Consider the following 25,436-nt stretch of genomic DNA (forward strand, 5'->3'; position numbering starts at 1 on the left):
AGATGCACCATCGATTGAGGCACATCGCGAATGATGACTGACACCAAAGTTGACTTTATTTACAAGACCACCAACAGGAAGCAAACACACCACTGTTGATTTTATTCACAAGAATGCCCACATGATGCACAAACCAAAAAATGGCTCTGACTAGATTCAAATAACAGCTTTTACTCTTACAGAAAAATGTACCAACATTCTGCAAGATTCTGAGTTCGGTGGCCATTTTAAAGCAGGGTTGCCAAAGATGACTTACTGATCGCAACAGAGACCGTTTGTACACTTGTCGTTTGCATCTATGGGTGTCTGGCTACTTGGCTTTTGTCAACAATTTAGAATGCATGCAGCTTTTCTTTGTGTAGTTAAAAAAATAAATAAAAAGCCTGACACTGCATATTTAAGTCAATTTTGTTTCAGCCTAACTTTACAATTGTCTTGTCATTGAGAATGTCTCAAATGATTCCAGTTTGTATGCACGATAGACTGCCAATGCCAATGTTTAAAATGGACCACTTGAATTCAGTTCACAGTTTAATTGCAGTTCAGTGGTACACACACAATTACAGTACAAACAGTTCATTTCATGATTAAAAAAACAACAGTAAAACAACAATATTGCAAAATGACGCGGCGCTGAGAGAAAGAAAGCGGCATCATGCAGATAGCCAGTGTGCACACCCAGTGAAAAAGTGGAGGGAGGGAGGGAAGGAAAGAAAGGACAAAAGAAAAAACGCAGTCATACTCTCCTTAAATGCTGGCTGGGCGCTTTGCCCTCGCCGCATCCGCACCCGTCCGTCTCGTGTCGGCCGCTCATCACGGGCGAAGGTTGGCTCCCCCCACGGCCGGTATTCGACGTTTGGACTCATCCTCCGCCTTGTGCCACTGCAAAAAGAAAAACGGCTCTGTTGCATGCGGTTCACTTCTGTGGACGTACTCATTACCTGTCTATTAAAGCTTGCTCCTATTTTAAGCTCCCTTCATTAATAGCGTATGCACACATGAATGTTTTTGTTTTCTTTTTATGTCTGTTCCTATATGAAGAATTCAATGCTTATAATTTCTTTCTTTGTCGTAAAGTGCTTTGAGCTGCATTTCTTGTATGAAAGGTGCTCTACAAATAAAGTTTTTTATTATTACCCTCTGGTCCCGCGGTCCTGTCCAGTCCCTCTCTGTGCAGGCACTCGTCCGATCCAGTGCCCCAGCAATCCTGAAAGGCAGACATATTGTGTTGGTTTTGGCAAGGGGAAAAATTCCACTAGCACCCCCCCAACCTAGACTAAGGTAAGTTTGAATCAGGTAACTAGCGGCACGCACGGGCTGGCGCATGTCTCATACGGCCCTCCCGCATTGGAGCAATCCGAGTTATGAAATGTTTAACCCCTTACAAAAAGGGAGGGAGGGAGGAAGGGAGGGAGGGAGAGAGCGAGAAGAGATGAAAAGAGGCTTTGGTGCGCACTTAAGCGCAACCGGCCAGTTCCCCCTGAGTAGAGCTGGCTTGGCCCCGAGAGGAAAAAAAAGAGGAAAACGTGACGTCACGGAGAGCGTCACGGAGAATCTCCTTGTCCTCGACACCGTCGACGACACTGGGACCCAGTCTGGCAGACATTATACCCTGGTATTCCACAAAGGGCAAGGTATAGCCACGTTCCACCCTGAGTGCACCAGGCCATGCAGGTACTGCCGGGCGCGTTGGAGAAAGAGAGCGAGAGAGAGAGAGAGAGGGGGGGGGGGAGGGAGGGAGGCAGGGGGTGTCTGCTTTGCCGATTCGTATCTAGAGGGTCACAGCAACCCAAATGCCCGTGCGTGCTACTAGTTACCCTATTCAAATAGACAGGGGTAGGGAAAGCACAAAAGAAAAACCAAAGTCATACTCCCCGAAACACTGGCTGCATCTGCACCCATCAGTCTCGTGTGGGCCGCTCGTCACGGGCCAAGGTCCGGGTCTGCTCCGGCCGGTGTTGGACTCGTCTTCCGCCTCGCACAAGTGCAATAAGACAAACGGCACTCAGTTGCTTGCGGCTCACTTCTGTCAACGTACTCATTACCTGCCCCCTCCCTGGTCTTGTGGGTGCAGCCCAGTCCCTCTCGGTGCAGGCTGGCGCTCGCCCCATCCGCTGCCAGGTGAAAGGCAGAAAAATAAGGAAATCAAATTAAAACCAACAGTGTGTACACTACGCTTGCAGATTGGATTGCCATGTCACCGCCTCTGGCCAGCCTTGGCCAGTCGTGCATCAGGCTCCTCTTCAACACTTGGCGACTGCTTTCTTTGGGTGATTCCTTCCTTTGCACCCCGCTCACCAATCGCGGGTCTGGTGGCCTCAGTCCACCGGCTCTTCGTTTCAGACATCGTCTCTTCCACCTAGCAAGACAAGCACAAAAGTCCCGCTGCGCCGTCGCTTGCGCTTGCAGTCGCTTGCGCAGTCGCTTGCCGTCGCTTGCCGTCGCTTGCGCTTGCCGTCGCTTGCGCTTGCCGTCGCTTGCGCGGTCGCTTGCGCGGTCGCTTGCGCTTGCCGTCGCTTGCGCGGTCGCTTGCGCTTGCCGTCGCTTGCGCGGTCGCTTGCGCTTGCCATCGCTTGCGCGGTCGCTTGCCGTCGCTGCGCGGTCGCTTGCGCTTGCCGTCGCTGCGCGGTCGCTTGCGCGGTCGCTTGCGCGGTCGCTTGCGCTTGCCGTCGCTGCGCGTTTGGCACTCAATGAGGGCTGCACAACATTTTGGAAAATCAATGATATGGCAGTATTGGGCCAGACCACTGCATTGAGGCAAGTTGTGCAAAATTCTTGGATGGAGGTTAACTATTTGATCGCAATGAGATCAGTTAGATGAGTTAACTTTAACTTACATCAATGACTTATCGTCTTAACTCATTACAAATAGTTAGGCAAGAAAGCATGTTTCATTTGAGACATGAAAAAAAAATTCTTTGCTGTCTTAAAGTGCATGTCAATAACCTAGACCACCATATGGCAGTTTTCCAATACACGTGCAGCCCTACACACGTCACCATTGGTGTCCAAATGGCAGCCTCGGGGCAACTTGATCAACACACCACACGACTGAACACGACACTGCTTTGTAGCACTAAATATCAATGGCAACATTTCGTGATTGATTTAATGAATTTGCGTCAAAGAATTCAAAATTTGTTTCAGTATGCAGCCCTCAAGCAGACATTGGGACACCGCTGGTGTAATTTAAAAAAAAAAAAAAAAAAAAAAAATCAATTTTACACGTTGAAGCTGCGCAGGTCGACGCCTCCAGGGAAGCGGGTCTCCCTCACAACTCGGCGACGTCAGAGCGATACCACAGTGGTACGTTCACCTCTGATCAGATCGTGTCACATCCCGGTCGCCATCTGCAGAAAGAGAAACAAATGTTAGAAACACAAACAGCACCCCAAGTTGTCGGTCACTTGCTTACTTGATCACAGCGGCTAGCTACGATTGGTGAGCATCGCCCGGTCGGATCGGGCCATGCACCCCCCCTTTCGCGTCCGGCCTGCAAATGGCAGAACATGCAATGAGTTGGGCGCTGCTCGCATCATTACGTCTTCCTCGTGGACCGGCTCGCCCAAACACCGCCCCCTACACCTAGAGAACAAAGGACACGCAGCTTAGATCAAGCACGACAGCGGTAGGTTAGAAAAAGACTAAATGCGTCTAGCTCCAATGCTGTCCTACACCTAGGGGAGAACAAAGAACGCAAGTACCACAGCGGTGGTAGGTTAGGGTTAGATGAAGTGCGACAGTGGCAGGTTAGAAAAAGACAAAATGGTTCAAGTCAAATCGCAAAATTGGACATTCGGGATCGGCTCGCTCCAACGCCGCCCTACACCGATGGGGGAGAACAAAGAACGCAGCGAGCACAACAGTGGCATGTTAGAAAAAGACACAAAATGGTACACATCATATGGCAAAATCGAACATTCGGATCCACATCAAAGTCTCGTTTTGTCTCCGTCCACGTCACCACGTCCTCCCCCAAGTGAGCCGTCAATGGCAACAAAGCACAAGACAACGCTGGATCCAGACAAGCCACAACCACAGCACACCTCTTAAGCAAGACCAACCATCAGAGCCCCAAACACTGGCCACACCTGCAACCTTTCCGTCGTGCACCCATAACCAAAGGCAACCACACTGCCCCCTCCTGGGCACATGATCTACACATGTTGACTTTAGCAGCGTGCTGCTTGATTCTTGACTTGATATGGCATTGCTCTTTTGGATAGGCCATTGCTCTTTTGGATAGGCCATTGCTCCTTTGGATAGGCCATTGCTCCTTTGGATAGGCCATTGCTCCTTTGAATAGGCCATTGCTCCTTTGGATAGGCCATTGCTCCTTTGGACAGGCCATTGCTCCTTTGGACTGGCCATTGCGCCTTTGGACCGGCCATTGCGCCTTTGGACCGGCCATTGCGCCTTTGGACCGGCCATTGCGCCTTTGGACCGGCCATTGCGCCTTTGGACAGGCCATTGCGCCTTTGGACAGGCCATTGCTCCTTTGGACAGGCCATTGCGCCTTTGGACAGGCCATTGCTCCTTTGGACAGGCCATTGCTCCTTACGACAGGCCATTGCTCCTTACGACAGGCCATTGCTCCTTTGGACAGGCCATTGCTCCTTTGGACAGGCCATTGCGCCTTTGGACAGGCCATTGCGCCTTTGGACAGGCCATTGCGCCTTTTCATGTGGAATTACACTTATCCCATTTGGCTCCTCTTGCAGCCTACAAAAACAGACAGACAGACATTAATTGTGTGCTGGGAAGCTAAAACTCGACAACCATTGTGTGTTGGGAAGCTGAAACTTGACAAAAACAGGTTTTCACCTGATTTAGGACTACTCTTCCTCAGTGTCCTCAACATCACTGAAAGGGCTCCTTCAAGAGCCTCCTGCTTGCTTTGTATAGAAGGATGCTGGCTGGGCGGCCTGTTTTAGTGCTACAAAAGACAAGCAAATTATTGCAACAAAAATAGACATTGAGTAGAGTGCCAATGGCATGATTTTTTTTACCAACAATTATACATACTAGGAGTTTTACATTTGAAAAAAAAAATATTGTAGTAAATTACGATAATCTATCAAAATTTTAGTTAATATTTTAATTTGATACATTCTAAGTAGTTTTACATTTGAAAAAATATATAATCATGACAAGAATTATTAAAGACTATAGTTCACATTTTAATTTCATCATCTACAACTCACCTCACATTGGACAGATGATCCAGGTTGGCAGCGTGGCGTTCAAAACGGGAGAAAATAACCCGCCAAATGTTTGTTGCGTAACGGAACGAGCGGGCGGGCGCCATCTTTGAATGGATTTGGTCCGATTTGGACATGACGTAACATACGTTCGATTCACCAGCAGTTTGCATGACACGGATATGGCACACGGATAATATAAAAAATTAAAAAATGGTTTAGTTGACTAGAGTCAAACTAACATTTCCTATAGTCAGACAAACGCGCGCTTATCGGCGGCGTCATTTACGAACCTTCTACCTTCTTCTAACCGTCAGACGAATGAAAAAATGCTGGCCAGCATTAAAAAAACAACCGCGAAAGACATTTAAAATACCACCAAAACGCGCAACGACGCGACGCAAAGTGGATTGTGGCGTGGCGTGGCGTGCCGTGCCGAAACCTCAAGCACTCCCTAGACAGCGAAAATCCTGCAAGAAATAATAAATGGTATCGTGAGAAACTGCAAACATTTGCTCACGGGCTAAATGGCCTGCGGCCTACAATTTACCTCCAGTTGGACGTGACGTGGCCGAGTCACGAGTACGACAAACAAAAAAGGCTTGTGAGAAAAGGCAACAAAGCATGCCAATCGTGCAACAAACACGGCGTCCGTCGTGAAAAACGACAGGAGACGACAAACATTTGCTAGCATGCTCGCTCACCCGAGAAACCGTTCGCCGCGCCGCCACGCGCCCGGTGGCACCTGCATATGATAACTCCGCTTGAGCGAGCACACCTGCCTTCAATTGACCTAAAGACCTGACGTCACATCCGTCGATTCAAATCTTCTTCTCCTGATCGTCCAACGGTGCTTGGCACAATGACGCCACCAGGTGGTCGCCTGTCATGGTGACTACTGTGGAAAGGGTGGCTTCGGACTATCCGTTGAAACTTTGAACACCCAACATGTTTGGATGGAGGATACCCTATCAATATGACCAAATCTCCTTTTGTTTCCGAGCAGGCTCTGGTCGAGTGGTTAACGCCATTGCCTTCAATCAAATATAAAAACAAGGAACAAAACAACAGACAAGTTTTGACATCAATGTTTATTAAGATAATAATAATCATAAAAGTACATTTCAAACCAGCAATCCAATGTGAAATTGGATAACAATATTTAGGCGTATATATGCATACGCCTTATTTAAAAACTACTGCAAGTGTTATAAAATCAAGATGACCCAAAGAGAAGCATAATCTCCCCGTTGTTGCATAACGGCGCCTCCCTTCATGCAATTTTTTGGAAGCAGAAAAATGTACAAACATTTCACAGTGCAGCTGGTTGAAATGAACTAAATGTGACTTGATGTACATTGTTAAGAGCAGAGGAAGCAAAGTGATGACTTGAAATTTTACTGGTGACTCAAATTGCCTTACTTTGTTTTTTTGGACTCGCTTGAAAGTTGAAGGTCAAGACTTGACTTCCTTATGACTTGCACATATGTGTCTTACTCCCACCTTTGGTATTTTGTAAGGTTGCCTCACAGCCCTGAGAAAAAAAAAATAAAAAAAGGCCCTAGGGTTAGGGTTTCAAAGTAGGGTTTCAAAGTAGGGCCTAGGATGACATTTGAGTTACTGGTACATTCTGTAAAAACTAAATTGTGGTTTGTATGTTGTTGGTATCACTTTGCTAGTGGCCTTGTAGAGCTCCTGTATGGCTGGGTGTAAATTTAGCACTATAGCTCATAGCGTTTCCTCCATTGGCCCGTTAGACAAACAATGGCATCCGAGTATTTGACGCTGTGCTGTTCACCAAAAGTCTCTGAAGGCAAACTTCTACTTTGCCTCCATGAGACTGACTTATAATCTTTTATTTTGGGGCCTGGCTGACGGGGGCTGATTTTCACGTTAGCATCATTGTTTCAAAAATGTTCCCTAAACATTAGCGAGCATTAAAAGGTCGTGACTCTTAGAATAACTCTTGTGGTATTTACAGACACCCTTATGTTCCTGATAGCTTGGCTGCTTGTTCTGAGGTAATCAGAGGAGTCAGTATCCAGCAATAGAATTCTTATTTTTTTAAAGTTCTATTACGTAAGACTAAAAGATTTGACATAAGTTTAGATTTAAGGCACTTTCTCCGGGCTTTTCCACATGCGTGTTAGGTTAATTGACTGAGATAGGCTGCAGTTCACCCATGACCCTCAACAGGATAAGCGGGAGAAAATGGATGGGCGGATTCTCTCAAATCTTGCCAAGCATTGAGATGCTAATCGGTGTCCAAAAAAAAAAAAAAAAGCCACAGCAGCAAGTGGTGTGTTAACAATGGCAACTTCCAAAGAGCTTAGCATGCATATTAGCGGCGCTTTTGCAGAACACTGAAGAGTTTATAAATTGATAGATGTCAAAAGTTTAGTCATCAAGGGCAATTTTGAAGGAAGCCTTTCAGTGAATTATGACTAAAAAAATCCCGTCATCTCATCTAACTCAAATTTGACAGGCCAAGTGTCTCGGGGGAGAAAGTTAAAAACAGTGCACTCTTGAGGCACACAGGAATTCCCCAACTCCAATTTGAACCTTTGAAATGGAATTTTATAGCAATCATTTTCCTCAACCTCCGGCTATGATTGAACATGACTGAGCCTCCCAATGACATTTAAATAGGAAGTCTCTTTTTAGTTTCTGAGATCGTATTTCCTCTCGCTTGGTGGAATCTTATTTTGCCTATCTAATGTGCATTTCACATTAAATTAAGAAGAGTGATCTATTTTCAAAATTGATATGCATAAATAAAGCTGTATAGTGTTTCTTTTCGTGGTATGTGCACAGCAGGTGCTTTCTATTTTATATGACATACAGAGGAGGGAGGGGAAGGGCGGACATTATTGAGATCAACTAAATTAACATTGCTGCCTCAGTTATGAAATTGTGTAATTTTGCATGAATAATTTGCCTTTTAGGGAGAAATTTGAATGTCACTGAAGTTCACAAAAAAAATAAAAATATGGAAAGTGTAAAAAATAGCACGTATAGGATGTTAATGACCCATGACACTTTCTGACCAGACTGTTTTGGTACAGTTCCCTCACGCTTTGCTTTTTTTGGGGCTTTGGAGGATGGGCATAAATGTGGAAAAAAAATTCCTGGAAAATATCCACAAGTCAATTACATGGTCTGGCACCTGAGGGGGGGTGGGGTGCCCCTGCAGCCCCACCTCTAGGCCTGCCACTGGTAGGAAGGACAAGCAAAATATGATCATGAAATTTAAGTTCACATAGCTGAAAATCGAACATGATGTGCTAATTATGATCATTATTCGATTTCATATTGCAGACAGAAAGCTATTCAAGTGTGTTTCTTTGTGCGCTTATGCAGATGATGAGCAGCCATTCCTGAGGCAGGGGGCGGGCGAGTGTTGAGCGGACCAACAGCAGAGTCTTGGAAGTATTCTGTACCCCTCACACCGCCACCTCTCCTGCAGCCTCCGGCCTCTGCACATTTAGAAACTTCTCGGGAAGCAGAACCAAGACCCAAAAGGACCGCAACCTGCCAGCACCGCACTTTTTTGCTGGATTACGGTTAAATTATTTTTTTTGGGGGGGGAGGAGACTTTTAATGTCTATTCAAATTTGTAGCTACTTTTTAATGTTTTAATCACGGTGGATTGTTTTGTCGTTTGGAACTTTTCGGACTGACGCCGGCGCGCATCAATCTGGTGCACAGAGCAAGGTGATCGTCGATCCGGATTAAGTGAAAGATTTTGCACACACACACAAAAAAAAGGAGCATTCTAGAGTCCCATCTTCAGCCTTTGGATAGCTGACATCACCGCGCGAAGAAAGCTCGGTGCGCGCTCGGAACACCGCAGGGGGAGAGAGAGAGAGAGCGAGAGCGAGCACCAGTGTCCCCGCCGGGAGAGCAAGTGCACCCGCCGCGCGCACCCTGCCGGCCGAGGACTGCGGGCCTCCGGAGCCTCCATAAATGCTCTGCCCGTCGCAGAGGCTCCAGGCTGGCCAGCAAGATGAGCTCCACCGTGCAGCTGCTGCTCGCGTTACTGGCGACGTGCGTGCGATTTGGCGCAGCCGAGGTGAGTAGTTGGATCAACTTTTACGCCGCTCACTTGCACTACGACGGGCGGATAAAAGCTGTGGGAAAATAATTGCTCAACTTCTACTTATAATATGAGGTCAATTTGCATAGAATATGATTCTACAGCGGCGTTACGTTACGGTCAGCAAGTCTACATTTAGTAAAGCTATAAAGGTTATTAGTCCATTGACACTATTTTAGTATTCTTTCAACACTATTTCATTTTTACATCCAGGTTATTTTTTTTCCAGAGCACCTGCATGCTTGACAATAAAAGTCAGAAAAAAAGGGCTGTTGTCAGACTAACTATTATTCTTGCCATTAGGTGTCATAAGAATGACTGCCCAGGGCCAGACACGTGCATCTTCCTCATCCTCTGTGGGTGAGAAGCCATAAGCTGTTAAGGTGCCTTGAATGCACCACATGGTGCGTTTAGATGCTGCAGCTCCAGATGTGTCATAAATCACTGAGCTGTATTACACACATTGTAACTTCATTATAAAGAGAACATATGTTTGGATTGCAGCCAAGAAAGGAGTCCAAATGGATTCAAATATGCTACTTTAAACAATAGCAAACAATTCCACTTTGCTAGACAAACAGTCATATCCAAGTTAGTCACTTTTGGCTATTTTGCAAATGGCTCACACAAAACATTAAGGATGTTGAATCATGCTAAGACCTGTAAAAAAATAAGACAGGATGCATTTGTGTCACGTGCACAGGAAGGCAAGACATATTTGAGTAGAATACTTGTTGATGCGACTTTCGGCTTGTCCCATCAGGGTTCACTCACTTGATTTGGTTGGCACCGTTTCTACGCCGGATGTCTTTCCGGGCATGGGACCTGCCATGGCGGGTGGCTGGGAATCTAACTGGCAGTAAAGGAATGAAAAGTAATCCTATCAGTGAATTAGCCTTAGCAAGTCAGTCGGGCTGATGTCATTTAAGAGCAATAAAAGATTAGAAAAGGCTTCTGTGCTATAAAGATGAATTGAAGCTAGCATGTGAGAACAAATGGCTCAATTGCTCATTTCCTTCAAGAGTGCCTGACGTAAAGGTGAAACACATCATACAATATATATGATGGATGACTTGACATCAATTGCTCCTTTTTTTATGGCTTCTGGAGGCAGAACATTTGAAGAAAAAGGCAATTTTGACAGGCAGGCTCATGGGTGAAAGTTAAAAATGACTTTGATGTATACAAGTGGGAATTCCCAGAGTTGGACTAAGGCATATATACGCAAACTTCAAACATTCCAATTATCATACAAATGGCTTGGAGCAACACACAGTGCTGTGTGCTTGTGAGTTTATGTCAATGAGCGACCACCAAGGGGGGGAAAACAAACTTATTCAGTCAGTCGCCAAAATGTTCAAAACACCTGCGTGTGATCCAATTAAAAAAACTTGGGGCAATACATTTCTACATCATATTTGCTATTAAAGGCAGTCAAATATTTAAAAAAAAAAAACTTTAAGGTTTTGTAGAACCCCTGAAATATCCTTGGCCACCCCAATTCCCCCCTAAAGAAAAAAATCCTAGCGCCGCCAGTGCATCTAAGTTAGTTTGGACTGACAACAAGAAGTGGGAGAGTAATAAAAAACAAAAACATATTTTATGTAGGTATGATGTGGTTAGAATGTTTGGAGGTTGTGGGTTCAAATCTCGACTGTCACACATTCACTTATAATTCCCGTGACCATTTGTGAAAAATGCCACGGCACACTTTTGCTTAGCAAGCTTCCTCGCTCCCTCCCTAATTATATACGATTAGATGTTCCTGCTCCTCCCCTGCAGACGTACCTGGCATTCCTCAATACATCTACTCGACGGTCCACTGGAAGCTACCAGATTAGGGCTCTGAAAATACAATCAATTTCAAATATGTCACAGGCTGGAAAATTATCACATAAATGCTGAAAAACAGGAGGAATTATTATTACATATTTTATATTACATTAAAAAAAAGCCATTTAGCCTCAAATTAAAATTTCAGTCAAAATTGTCAATGTATTTGTGACACGCAATTAATTTGCCTTATTTCATGTATAATCAGTAGCACAATTTTTCTCGGTTTGTTTCGAGATAGTAAATTTCTAAACCTTGACAGAAGGCAGGCAGGGCTGTGAAAAAAGGCCCAGCTCCTATAATTAACATCAAACACAATTATCCAAGCAAGCAGGTTGGCTCTACTGGCGAGGAAAGGAAATAATGATGACTCCTCTGGGGCATCTGCAGCTCTACAACAGAGATGCGAGCAGAATTACAGCAGGCATTTCCCCGCTTGGACTCTTTGAGACTCTGAAAAGGGGGGCAAGCAACAATGCAGGAAACGGCGTCGTGAAGTACGCTCAAAATAACCGCTCATGCATGGATGGCTGGCTTTGGCTAAAACGTCCTTCCTAAAGAGCTTCATTAAATTCTCCAGATTTTGGATGTTCTATTTTCCATAAATTAGTGCAACATGACTTCATTCATGACTTTCGAGTAACATGAAGCCCATCCTCGCGAGCGAGCAAGTGTCCCGACCCCACGTCTGATCCTTGTCCATTCTTTTCTTCATCTCCTTTTTGACATGGCTGCCTCCCTTCTCTTCTCCTCTCTGTATCACTCCTTCCCCCACTTCCTGGCTCCTTCCTGGCTCCTTTGACCCCTAAATGTTAGCAGATGAGAAGACACAACGCCAATAGTCATTCAGCCAGCTCTTAGTGACCATTGTGTGTCTGCTTTGGTTAATACCCCCCCTCCTTACCCCCCCCTCGCCCAATAATGACTCGAGGGGTTAAACCTACACTCAGATCCTGATTACAATGTGGCGTTTTGCTCACATTTAGTTAAATACTGACTAAACAAGGATGAATCCCATTTTATTTGATGTCGTTCAGGGGGATCCACTTCCTGCGGCCCTGGTGGAGCTGGTTAGAAATAGTCCCATCTCCTCCATCGACGACCTCCAGCTGCTTCTGCTGACTGATTCCGTAGGTAAAGACCTGCTTGTTTGAATTTAACTGCTCCTGCAAACATCCGAGTATTTATTTATAGTATTTATAAGCGCCCTCATTTGGACCTAATGAAAATGTCGTGGGAAAAATGTTGGCTGTTAAACTATTTTTATTTAACCGGAAAAACAAACAATCCCGATGAATGCAACCCCCCTGGTAGTAGTAAACATATATTATATTTCAAATCCACAAATTCTACAACTTTATTTATTTTCTTCTCTTATGGTACCTGGTGAACATCAAGCAAAAGAGGAAGATGCTATCAGAAACACATCAAGTGATTATTCGATTAGTGTGCCAATTAGCCAGACTAGCTTGTATTTTTAGGACGCGTTTGTGGTCAATTATCGAGGGGGGTGTTTGCATTAATCACAGCCTCTATGTGTTTACTGCTTTGTCTCAGATGAGGAGGAGCCAAACTCAGCAGCAAATGGAGGTCACAGACTACCAAGGAGCCTGGGTAAGCCCCCCCCCTCCCCTTTTTTTTTTTTTTTTTAACATGTCACGTGTGAAAGATTGGCTTACCAAAGGAATATATTACACCCAAAGACCTTTCTCATATCCAAACCTGTCAAATAGAAGACAAGAAAATACATGTCGAATTATGTACGTAAGTGCACGTCATGATGAATGCACTCACAATACTGTTGCTCCGACCGAGTGCTGGCAAGGAAGATTCCTGATTTTCTTGGTGAATGAAGATGTACTTTATCTTCATTAGGTTGTCTCTCCGGGCCTTGATTTATGTGACAAGTATGGGCTTGGTGACATGCTGAAAATCATTCCCATTAACCTTTTTCTGGGGGTGGGGGGGGAATCGATAATAAAGCAGATGTCGGTATAAATGGACACCAGTTGGAGTACCGTGAAAGCTTCCCATCCAGCACCAAAAGACAAATGATCTTGCATTAACACATATATAATGTTTATGAGTTTTATTTTTCCTATTATGTCTTTTTCTATCTTCTCATGTTGCCTTGCAACTGATTTAAAAAATTAAAATAAATAATGACCGACAGGAATGAAATAATACTCACAATTTGTCTTTGCCTCCTCCAGTTGCTCAGCCAGCCCAGCAGGCCGTGTGTAAAGTTCGCACGGAGGTGGTGGAGGTCACCAGGGCAATGCTGGACCGAAGCAATGCTAATTTCCTGCTATGGCCGCCATGTGTGGAGGTGCAGCGCTGCTCCGGTTGCTGTAACACCAAAAGCCTTCAGTGCGTCCCTGTTGTCACACACACCAGATACCTGCAGGCAAGCCACCACACAACCACACAAAAAAAAAAAACACCACAAAAAGACAATTAAGCTTCAACGGTCTCAATTTGTGTAGGTCATGAAGATCGAATACATCAATAAAAGACCCACGTACGCTAAAGCCGTGGTGTCTGTGATGGATCACGTGGAATGCCGATGTCAGCCTGCTCCACGACAGCCGGCGCTGAAGAGGAAATCTTCTCGCCGGCATCACGGCCACAAGGAGCACCATCGCAACCAGACGCTCAGCCATGGACGTGGACAGGTAGGTTAAAAACAAACAACAACCAAAAAAAGACACCATTGAGTACTCACCATATAATTGCATTTGACCATCAAGGTGAAGGTGCATAGCAAGGATGAGCTCCATCAGTGGGATGAGCTGAAGCAGAATCAGGGTTCCCTCCTGGTGGACCTTCTGGAGCAACACTGGAGCTCCAGAGGAGACACCTTCAGGCAGCATGCTGAAGGCTACAGTCTGGCTGGTGCTGAAACATCTCCACCCGAAGAGGAGGTTCTCATTGGCTCACACTGGACACGTAACTCCACTGGCTTACTTGAGACTAAAACCCAAGTGGAGAGCAAAGAAAGGAATGTAGAAGGAAACAAGACTCTGTCTTCAGTGGATCATGTTGGCATGAATAAAACATTACAAGATGGTCAGGGGCTCATCAGTCCTGGGGGAATTGTTATTGAGGGACCAACGGGCAGGGATGAGGGTACAGAAGAAAAAGTTTCCGTTCCCAAGCCTGTCACTCAAAAACCTCAAGCCAAATGGAATCCGATTGAGGAAGCCATTGACAGGTTTGGAAGTAGGTTCAGACCCACCAAAGAACCCAACCCGGACCCTCGGAGAGGCAACAAGACTCCAGAGGAGGTGAAAATGATGCAGATTGCCGAGACAAAGTTAGAGGAGGAGAGGAAAGAGCTGCTCCTGCTGCACAAGAAGTTGGACCATGAGAAGGAGATACTAAAACAGCAGCAAAAGAAACGAGAGGAGGAGCAGCACCTCCTACGTAGTAGACATCGTTACATGCAAACAACCACCACGACCACAACCTCGCCAGGTATGACACACTTCATCTAAGGCAGCATTTTGTTCTTAACTTTTTTCAGTAACCTAACCCTAACCCTAACCCCCCCCCCCCCAAATGTTTTCATTTATGTTTTTTTTTTTAAAATACATCACAAGTGACCATTTTGTTTGTCCCACAGAGACAACGACCACAGCCAGCAAACAGAAACCCTCAGCTCCAGCGGGGCCCAGACCTCCAGGACATCCGAGAAGAAGGATGAGGAAGAATCGAAAAAGGATAAGCAAGGCAGCTATGAGAGCAATGCTGATGTAAAGCTTTAAAACGATTCTCGGTGAGTCTACAGAATCCTCCTGACTTTGAGAACATGACTAATGATGTCTTCTGACATTTCCAGGAGCACAAGATGAGCTTGGAGTATGGATAATGCAGGTCTTACTAAAAGTATTCAACTTACTCCTCAGAGACTCTACGTACTGTTTGAAGAAGCCATAACGACACCTGGATGGAGGAAAAAGTGGAGCCTTTCCAGCAAAAGTTGGAAGTGGCATCCAAAGACTTGCCAAATATGTGCGGCAAATTTCCTGCCTTTGACCTGAACTGTGGAAACCAGTGCAACTTCTCCACACGGATTCTTGTTTTGATAAGACAAGAAAGAAATTGCACTTCTAAATATTGGCGTTTCATGAAAAAGTCGCTTTCTGAAAGACTTTTTTTGGAATTGACTTCATGTTTAATTACAAAGGAAACCAGCAAAGACTTCTCTATTATATTTAATTCCATCTAACCCATTGCGAACACTGGAGATAAGCAGATGTGATCGGCATGACAAATCAAAACAAAAGGTGTGCAAAGGGCTTTTCTGCTTCCTTCATTCTTATTTATTTATCTATCTATCTCAACTACTACTAAGGGTTAACCTTCTTCACCAGTATTCAAAACAAAACAGTATGTAACAGTGTCGTGTAAGTCACACTTTTCATTGACCAGTTTTTTATTTGGATCACTTTTTAAAGTTTTACATAAGGTCAAACCTTGTATTGTCATGTCAAGTGTGTGTGTGTGTGTGTGTGCTACCTTGTATGTTGCCTGTGTTCAATTATGTCCTTTTAATTCAAAGAAACGTCCCTCCTTCACATTCCTGAGCATATATATATATATATATATATATATATATATATATATATATATATATATATATATATATATATGTATGTATGTATGTATATATATATATATATATATATATATATATATATATATATATATATATATATATATATATATATATATATATATATATATATATATATATATATATATATATATGCTATATATATATATATATATGGGAGGAACAAATGACTGTTGTTATTCTGTGTTTAAATATCCATAATCAGAAACTTAAATTATTGAAATGCGTGTCAACTTAACAATTGTTACTGATTGTGTCTCTTTTATTATGATTTTTTTGAGGAAACAAAACTAATGATATTTTCTTATGGTAAAAGAAAAAATGTGTACGTGTTGTTTTGTCTCTTCATTGAATTCCTTCAAATGATAGTCAGCGTGCCTATTTCCACTTCACACGAGTCAGTGTGTCCTCACAAATCGGAAATTTCTTTACAGTAGTCAATGCTATATTAAAAGCGAGTAAACCATATAGGATTGCGCAATAAATTTAGACATGAGAGGTGGATGTGTAGGCGAACTGTGGCGTTTTCCTTGTGGCTTGCATCTCAGCCAGCCAGCCATCTCAGGGACCACAAGCATGAGCGTATCATTAAACAGCCATCATCTGCTCCTATTTTGTCCAAAACAAACTGAGCAAATGATGTTTTAGTTGACACATTTCACCACTTGTTGACCTGCTAGCCACATGTGACTCTTTAACCTCAATGTGCGTTTGTGCAGTCCGTCTCGCACACACACGTAACGCTTGTAAACAGCAGAGCATCTCCAAATTCAACGTAGAGGTGGGAAGCCAGTGCTCAACGGGAGTGGAGGAGGACGACAAGGAGAAAGGCGTGGAGCGTGAGAAGCATGTTCATACTCATTTCGGACACACACAGGGGTCAAGCACTGTGACAATGTGGGCGTGTCTCGAAGGAGCTGGGATGCTTCAAAGCGGACTAAGTGACCTTAAAGTACGATATGGTTAGCTGGGTTTCAACAAAACTAATACCTGACTGAAAAATAGAATCCAATGAATTAAGAAAGAAAAAATCAATTTTTTCCCCATTTTTAGTCATATTTTGGAAATAGTGTTTAGTGGTAAAATACCAAATTTAAAAATATAATACAAAATATTATTCAATTTTTTTTCCCATTTTTTAGTAATATTTTGTGTTTATTGATAAAACACAACCAGAACGTAAGTTGGCTGTGTCCACTCCCACAACGGTGCAAACGGCCCTTTCTACCTGCACCAGAAATACCAAAAGGAAAAAAAAACAACCTACAAGAACATGAAAACCCCTCAGCCAGGATGCGATGAAAATAAACTCGGGTTGTATTTGAACATGGGCACACGTTTTGAAAAGCCACAAGCAACAAGAAAAGCAGTCAATCCACAGCGGCAGTGGAAAGTGTTTTCCAAATGAAACAAGACAGTGTTTTGATACAAAAACATTAAGGAGCTAATATCCAAAGCAGACCTTGGCTTACATTCTCTAATGTGAGAGGAGGAAACAAAAGGCGGCCCATGTGACAGCACACACTTTCCACACCTTCCAATGCGTTTATTTTCCTGTTTTTATGTACGCCAACGGAGAACATGATGCACACAAGCGTGAAGCAGCACACTCTAAATCAGTGGATCCACTCAAGCGCTTGCAAAGGAACAATAGCCTGACGCTGACTAGGAGACTCAGGAATGTCACTGTTTCTTTGGGGGCTGACAAAGGATGGAAAGCTAAAAACACAAAAACAACTTTTAAACTCTCAAACATGGCCTGTAACTTCATTATAGATGATGACACAAATCTTCATTTTATTTTGGAATTAGGACAACTTTGAAGTCAAACAGCATCACAATCGGATTGTGATTCACATTTGCTTCCACTGCTCACAAGTTTGTGGGAACATTTTTGGGAAAGACCCATTTTTGTTCCAGCACGACTATGTCCCAGTGCTCTTCTGGATGAAAAAAAATATTTCCACTGCGCATTCCACACACCGCAAAGGAGAGACCAGCTCCATATTTTTCCTTTTTTTTTTTCAATTCCAAGGTGATGCTAGGTGTTTCCTCAAATGTGTTACAAAACTGGCACCAATTTTAAACTGCAAATCACATTAACACAAACATTCAAAAGTTTAGCCAAAACAAAAATAAAACATGTAAGACAAATTGAGACTGTCATGTTTGATAGTCTGAACTTGACTTTGACACCACAAAAGCAAATGCAGCCATTTTTTGGACCAACCTCAATCAAATATTCTCCACTGATGTCTGACAGAAGGTGTTAATTTTTTGAATTTTGTTTGGGAGTGTGAAAGCAGGTGCAGCACAAATCAGCCACATTACTAAATTATATGGACACCCAATTAAATCATGTGACACCCTCAAGAATATTGATCTTCTTCGCCGTTTTTCCTGCTTGGGGGAGTTTACCAATCAACAACTCAAATTTTGACAACGAAAGCATTTAAATGTGTAAATTAATTCTAGTGGACGCTGTGACCCGTACAAAAGCCTAATAAAACTATTTTACTTGACATTTACAGGGTATCAGTTATTTGCAAATATTAGGGATTTATCAAGTACTATTTTTCCTTCTGTATAAAGTGTGTTTCTCAAGAAACCACTCACACTCTGAGTGACCCCAAGTGTCAGATTTACAATCTTTCAATAAAAGCCCACCAACACACGAAGGTTACATGTACCTGAAGCTAAATGTCTGCTGCAGTTCAGTATCATCATAATGTCAAGAACATATTTGATGCATTTAGCAAGCTTCAACATTGACAACAAGTTGCAAAAACACACACCTCTGTGCAAACATGCATGTATGACCATAAAGCAAACATGACCCGACTTATGAACTTATGTACTCTTGACTTTTTATAGAAGCAGTAACAGATTATTTGCAAAAGATTATTTAATGTCTGTTTTTAGAGCTTATTTCTGTTTTGGTAAAAAAGATAACTTTAGACCAAATTATTTTTTGGGCTCAGATAAATACTGCCCCCCACTGGTTAGATGTGATATAGTTATTTGCTGCTGTTTTTTTATTTTGAAAGATTTCAAGGTCGACTTTTTATCGACTAAGCAAGCAATTCATTTTTGCTTGACGACGGCCACGCGCCTTTTCTCGGTTAAGTGAGCGAACAAGCTCATTACAAGATTTTCTTACTTATAATAGCATTTGAGGCTTCAGCTCCAGCTCATCAGAACATCTACTTCCCTTTGCTTCAGTAGGCACAACAAATTCCAGCCCAACATGCTCAACATACATGAGTACTAAAAGGGAGTGGGCAGAAAACAGTACCCTGAGGCCCTTACGCTAGGACAAGAAGGATTGGCGCTGTAGGCCGGAGGCGGATCAGCGCTTTCGGACCTGATGTCGACCAGTTCATCGTCCCACACTGTGTTATCTGCACACGCGTGGCGGTTCTGCTCACGCTTTTGCACGATGGCGTCGGCATCCCAGTGCGACGCCAGATCTGATGCCAAAGTGGAAACGCTGCCACGCGGGAGGCTCACGTAACCTTTGCCGTTCGGGGGGAAGACCACCGACGAAGGAACATCTGGTGATGTTACTTTGTCCTCCTTTGTCTCTTCACACATGTGGTTGGATTCTAATGACTGACAAGTGTGTTTTGATGTGCATGAAATGTTTTCATATCAATTTTTGATCTGGATTTGAGGGTTGTAGATGAGCAGCTTACCTGACAGAAGATATATGGGCCGCTGAAGTGCACCGGAAGGTTACAGCCATTAACCTTCTCAGCAGGGAGGGGCAAGCTATTACACTTGTAGTCCTGTCGGTCCTGCTCCACATCTTTATTTTCTGCACCCTCGGATGGCCACAGAGAGGAGCTTGGGGAGATGATGGGAGTGGAAGACTATTTTCAGTATGATGAATTCATGACTTGCGTTTGAGGAGCAACGATTTGAGTAGTGAGAAGAATTACCGTGGAGATAAGCGGTACAATTGCTGCACTTTGCAGATGTGCGTGTTCTCGTTCTCTATAAGGATCTGGCTGGTGGCAGACTGGATGACAGAAATATTTTTCATTAGAAAACAAAACCAAAAGAACTTTGAAAAAAAAAATATTCTCACCTTGATCTCTGACAGGGTTTTGCTTTTGGCAGGAGATGGAACGGTGTTAACCCAAAGAATGATTTTCCTGTTTGAAGATATTTTGGAATTGCAGAAAAGACCACAAAACATATTCTCTTGTTGACAATATAATAATATTTGTTTTAAAAATAAAGAAATTACCTTTGGCATACGAAGACAATCCAGACGAGCATGAGGAAGACTATGATCACTATTACACTGATGCAGAAATAAACAATGGTGCTGATGGACCACGTGGCTACCAGGGATTAAAAAAAAGAATTTAAAATCCATGGTGATCATTTATTTTACAGTACGGTACCTGCGTGTGAGGTCCAGTCTTCCGGCTCAGTCCATTCTGAGGGAATTCCTTCATAGAGCGAACCCTCTCCGGGGATGACCACAGATCTGACTTGGACCTGGTGGCGCTGGGATGGGCTCAGAGAAGCACTAAGAATGTTCACCCATGTAGAGCCTTCGGAAACGTTCAACAGGACGGACGACCCCTGCAAATTCAAATTCAGTTGAACTTGCCAATGCAAATTGTAAATCACCTTTGGAACAAAACATCTCATGCAGTCATAAAAGCAGCACAGGAGAAGTTCATAATAAGAATAAAAATAGATGGAGAGCATAAAACATATTTATGAGCTTTCCCAGTGGTTCTAACTTAAAACTCATTTCACGGTTTATTACCTTATCCGGCATCCTGTAATAGCGCACTTGATAATATAGTCTGATTTTTGAAGCGGTGCTGGGTTTAGTCCATTGCACAATCCAGTTGTTGTCTTTCTCTTTCACTTTCACTTGCTGTGGTGGCCTGGGACAAACTGCACATGGCAACATCATCATATCATTTTTCAATGACCTTCAGTTTGCGTTGAGTTGCGAGACTGCAGTTCTGCCATTTAACACTAGATGGCGACGCTTCAGAAGTTTTTTTTTGCATCTCAATTACTCACTGTGCTCATTGGCCTGAAACGTCTTTGCACTGCGGGTCGGTCGAAGTTCCAGAAGCAAATGCGCAGGATTCGCGACATACAGCGAGCAGCTGTATCGCACCAGTGACCTACTGGGGTCAAAGGTCACCGTGGGGGACTTACAGCAGCTCTCAGACCTTCCGGCAGAAATGACAAATGTATAACATATGGAGGCCACCGGGTTATCGTTCTAAATGGATACGTGCGCATGCACTTGACTCACGGTGCGGTGTGGTTTTGTTGACAGGCCAGCTGGTAGGTCATTACGAGCGCTCTGCTCACCTCCCAGCTACACGTCACCTCCTTCTCACCATCAAGTACACAATACAAGTTGGGAAGCTGAGCTGAGACCAAGGAGAAATTGAGATAGAATTTGGATTATCAAGGATGTACGGGGCAGAAATTTCAACTCATTCACTCAGATTAAAAATGTTTGTGTTCGTTATCCCCCACGATTCACTATTTGGCAATTTTTTCTCATCTTCTTTTGAAATGTGTGTAAGTCACCTTGTTTAGTCCTCCACGTCACCACGGGACTCCATTGACTCCACTGGCCCACGTGGGCCCAGGCCCTCACTCTGGCCTCGTACCTGTGACCCGGAAGCAGCAGTCGTGTGTCTAATTTGACGTCTGTGCTCGTCACATTCTTAATCTGCAGACGCGATGACAGAAAGGAACTTGATGATGTTCTCCCGGTCAGAAAGTTTGCAGTGACATAAATCTGTGCTTACATTCCATGTGTCCTGGCTTTCTGCCTTGTAACCAAATTGGTACAGGAGTTTTTTGTTCAGGGAGGAGAAGGTGGGATAAGGACTGGACCATATGAACCCCAGCTGCCCATCTGCAGTGTCATATTTTGACAAGTCGGCCGGTGTGCGTCCTCTCACTGTGCAACACAAACACAATCTTGATCTTTTTCATGGTTAAGATGACAACGTGATATCAACTCACAGTGATGACAAAGCTTCACGGGCTTGCTTGCGATACTGGAGCAGAGTTCAGCATCGTCCTGGACGAAGAAGCCCGTGTGCTGGATACCGATGGAAAAAGAACGCGTTTGATATCGACACCGGACCGTCCTGTGCCCATCTGCGTTTTGGACCACGGCCCCAAAGGGCTCACACGGCTCCCTGCAAGCACACACGTGATCTCATCAGTGACATGACGTCTCTCCCGACCTTTAAGTGGACTTTACCTGCCGTGTCGTGTGCGGAACCAAAGCCGTAGTGGTCCACGTACGTGTGGCCCCTCCCTCCACTTGCAGTAGACGTACGATTCGTAGTCGTTGTGACACTGCAATGACTCCATTAATGCTGCAAATCATATCAAATAATCATAAAATAAATTTTAAAAAAATGATCATAAAAAATCAATCACTTTTAATGTTGCAAATAATATAAAACAATCATAAAATAAATACAAATATATAATATAAAATAATCATAAAAAAATCTCAATCACTTTTAATGTTGTAAATGATATAAAATAATCATTAAAAAAAAATCTAAATTGTTTTTTGGTGCCAAGTTCTATACAGTGTTTGACTTTTCAAATCCTTGTGAGAACACATGGCTTACCGTCATGTGAGCCATTGGTTTCGCGAATGATGCATCCATCTGGATCCGAGAAGAGAGCCAGAGTTGGGAGCAGCGAGCCGAGCAGCAGCCAGGTAAGAAGCATCTTTCTTGGGTTGCTCTCAGTAAAATGTGCTCTTCACAATTCTGGTGATCAGGAGCGAGGCATAGAGAAAGTAACAAAGAGTATATTTACACGAAATCATGAGGAACCGCACTTCTCCTTTGGGTATTCTGCGCTTACCTCGCTCGATGAAGGCTCACCATTTTGCTGTGGCTAGGCGGAGTTTCCTCTCGCTGTCTCCAAGTTCCTGTTTCAGCCCAAAGTTTTATTTTATGCTTCATCAGCCTTTTGACAAGGGATGCAACTTATGAGATGTTTCTCACGAAGTGATGACACATTTCCTCCGAAAGAGCTCAAGCCACAAATGAGCTTTTGAATCCAATATGATGCAACTTGTATGAGTCAAAATGACCAAACACATACAAAATGTCATCTATCACAAAGTTCAGTTGCTCTTCTTCTTTCTGGTAAATTCAAACTTCTGCCTGACAAAGACATATCTTCACCTTCATCTGGAATCATTCTGACAATGACCATTTCCTCATTTCAATTTGTTTGCAGTCCTATTGTGCTTGCTCAACTTCATCATAACTCCCCCTCATTCAATTCCCAAATATTTTTTTGGGTCACGGGTGAGCTGGAGGCCATGACTTTGGGAGAGAGAGAGAGGTAGCCTCACTTGGCTGGACTGTTTGCAAAGCCAATCAAGGCACATCTAGAAGGAAAAAAAAGTGGTCTTGAGAAAAATGAAGTTCCTCTCTTTGAATGACTGTCCAAAACAATGAGGAACTCTGAGCAAAGAAAATAAAACCACAGCAGGCTGCTTGGTGGATTTTTCTGTTGCTACACTTTGGACAACTCCTCCTGCTGCCTTATTTCAAACATTTGATTTTTTTTTTTTTTATTGTGATGACAATCTTTACATTCTTCTAACCAATTTTGATAGAACACTAAATTTTGGCAGTAAGTCAAAAGCGGATACAGCCTTCAGGGAATATTTATAACGTCTGTATTTTCGTACAGGTAGAATTTCATTTCCTTATTTTCTGAAATTATGACAATGCAAACCAGACTTATGTGCGAGCAATTCATCTTTGGAATGGAATTCTATTTGTACCGCTGCGGTAATTTCTACCAACAGGAGATTGATATCCAAAATATGGATTATAATCACCCGAGCGTCAGTCGTATTTATCAAACAAACACCACTGAGCTAGAAATAACATCGGCGCTCGGAAATAGATGAACTACATTTTCAATGACTGCGTCGATATGCTGTTATTGACGGATAGCTTTGCTTTTGCCATGCACGTCAATAATCTTTCAGGCTGATGAGAGCGAGAAAGAGAGAGAGAGAGAGCGCCTGGGGACTTGTTCAAGAAGAGAGTCAATTATCAGACACATTATTAAGGAAGGTGGAGATAAAGTGGTGGAGATAAAGTATGTGCAGAAAGTGCTGCAAGCTGATAAACGGCTAGAGAAGACACATCTAACGCTCTTTATCCCATCTCATTCATTCCGAATTGCGCACATACACATGCATCCATCCACTTGACAATATTGCCATCACAGCACAATTGCATTCTATTACAGCCCAATTTCACTCCAGAAGAATACATGGAATGGAAATTGCATTGTGTCAGCTGTGAAGCGGCCAGCTATTTAAATGACATGCACACTGCCCGTACAGTCTGTCAATGTTCTCCGGAGCTACCCGACAAGGAATTAAGACAAGTCGGGATGTCTCAAGATTGATTTCAAATGTGTTTTGTTTTAGCTTGGCAGAATACGAGGAAAACAAATGCAATTAAGTAAATCAATAAAAAGAATAAATTACAATTAATAAATGGTTTTCATGCTTTCAAATGACCCACAAGAGGACGAGCAGAAAGAGAAAATGGATGGGCCAATATCCGTTAGGATATCATCATCATTAAAGACATACTGATGATATCACCCATCATAAAACATCCATTCGTCCATTTTTTTCCAATTTTATCATTAGGGCTGCGGGTGTACTGGAGCTCATCCTGGCTGGACTTGAATTAACCTAACATGCATGCTTTTGAAATTTTGGGGGAAGCCAAAGTACCATAGGAATAACTGCATGATATATACATAAATATCAATAAATATGAAAATAGGGTTCTCATGAGGAAATTCAAATAAGAGGCTGAATCTGTCAGTGTTTTTTTATGTATTCACTCAACCAATGTGACCTTGTGGGGGGAAAAAAAGGAATCTCCACCGACAGGAATTAAATCTCCACCTCAGGGTGAATAAATCTACGCCAGCAGTTTTAGAGGCAACTGGGAATTTTAAAAGCTTTCCTGATTTAAAATGTGTCTTAGTATAAAGAAGACCTGCTCCGTAATTTGAGATCATTCATTTTGTAACTAGGAGCTGTTTTTTTTATGTCTGTGCATTTGAGCCTTGGAGAGCCATCGTAAATGTCAAACATGGCCCATGTGACTGGAGTAAGAAAGAAAAAAAAAACACTTACGGGTCACATGCACATCAAGTTAAAGTTTGAAAAGAAAAAGATGGATCAGTGGATTTTCATAATTCTCTATTCAATTCAGTTCAAACCCTTTCTTTCCTTTTCAGTTCAGCACCCTTTCACTGGACAGTGACAGTTTTTTTGCTCGCCTTTGGACTCATCACTCTCTTCAATCTTTCGACTTCACAATGATCCATGAATTTCATTTTGGGATCCAAACTATCTTTAGCCTTCCTCACCCCTTTTTTTTTTTTTTTTTTTAACTCCCAGGGTGTAGTGAGTTATTACTCCAATGTGGCAAGACTGAAACCCATTATTGGATTACAATGTGATTGAATGGGCAGCTTTGTCTCCAGAGTCTTGATGCACCTGACGACTTTAATTCATATTTTTCAAACCATTTTGATGCATTTTATTCCTACGGGCATTTCTTCTCCTCTCTCCTCCTCCTGTTTAATA

General features: G+C 43.2%; 2 protein-coding genes across 20 annotated transcripts in view; one reads left to right on the forward strand and one right to left on the reverse strand.

Moving 5' to 3' along the window:
• Positions 1-518: 518 nt before the first annotated feature.
• The window catches only part of csf2rb (colony stimulating factor 2 receptor subunit beta), a 31,807-nt gene continuing 6,889 nt past the window's right edge, over positions 519-25,436 (reverse strand). For 2 of the 19 annotated variants that reach the window (XM_088357173.1, XM_088357174.1), the window contains 15 exons: positions 22,658-23,192; positions 22,417-22,560; positions 22,035-22,152; positions 21,791-21,969; positions 21,571-21,725; positions 21,347-21,491; positions 21,063-21,183; positions 20,822-20,976; positions 20,556-20,689; positions 20,182-20,365; positions 20,022-20,118; positions 19,860-19,926; positions 19,711-19,790; positions 19,465-19,615; positions 17,292-19,381 (listed from right to left, as the gene is read on the reverse strand). In XM_088357173.1, the coding sequence (XP_088213299.1) occupies positions 19,037-19,381; positions 19,465-19,615; positions 19,711-19,790; positions 19,860-19,926; positions 20,022-20,118; positions 20,182-20,365; positions 20,556-20,689; positions 20,822-20,976; positions 21,063-21,183; positions 21,347-21,491; positions 21,571-21,725; positions 21,791-21,969; positions 22,035-22,152; positions 22,417-22,519 (2,034 nt within the window). In that variant the 5' untranslated portion in view covers positions 22,520-22,560; positions 22,658-23,192 and the 3' untranslated portion in view covers positions 17,292-19,036. Of the gene's footprint in view, positions 883-1,137; positions 1,976-2,045; positions 3,351-3,415; positions 4,723-4,824; positions 5,672-5,751; positions 6,236-6,623; positions 6,736-10,071; positions 10,151-11,085; positions 11,143-11,384; positions 12,297-12,809; positions 12,853-12,924; positions 13,084-13,321; positions 13,532-13,655; positions 14,104-17,291; positions 19,382-19,464; positions 19,616-19,710; positions 19,791-19,859; positions 19,927-20,021; positions 20,119-20,181; positions 20,366-20,555; positions 20,690-20,821; positions 20,977-21,062; positions 21,184-21,346; positions 21,492-21,570; positions 21,726-21,790; positions 21,970-22,034; positions 22,153-22,416; positions 22,561-22,657; positions 23,193-25,436 lie in introns of those variants that run through there. The other 17 variants (XR_015853293.1, XR_015853285.1, XR_015853286.1 and 14 more) reach the window with 17 other exon arrangements.
• pdgfbb (platelet derived growth factor subunit Bb) lies at positions 8,432-15,747 on the forward strand. The gene is made up of 8 exons (XM_088357184.1): positions 8,432-9,273; positions 12,168-12,264; positions 12,688-12,744; positions 13,344-13,537; positions 13,617-13,805; positions 13,881-14,607; positions 14,756-14,908; positions 14,972-15,747. The coding sequence occupies exons 1-7, from the start codon at positions 9,208-9,210 to the stop codon at positions 14,887-14,889; spliced, it is 1,464 nt and encodes a 487-aa protein (XP_088213310.1). The 5' UTR covers positions 8,432-9,207; the 3' UTR covers positions 14,890-14,908; positions 14,972-15,747.

This window comes from Syngnathus floridae, chromosome 17 (assembly GCF_059516105.1).
Source record: "Syngnathus floridae isolate MCC-2025c chromosome 17, RoL_Sflo_1.0, whole genome shotgun sequence".
Lineage (NCBI taxonomy): Eukaryota > Metazoa > Chordata > Actinopteri > Syngnathiformes > Syngnathidae > Syngnathus > Syngnathus floridae.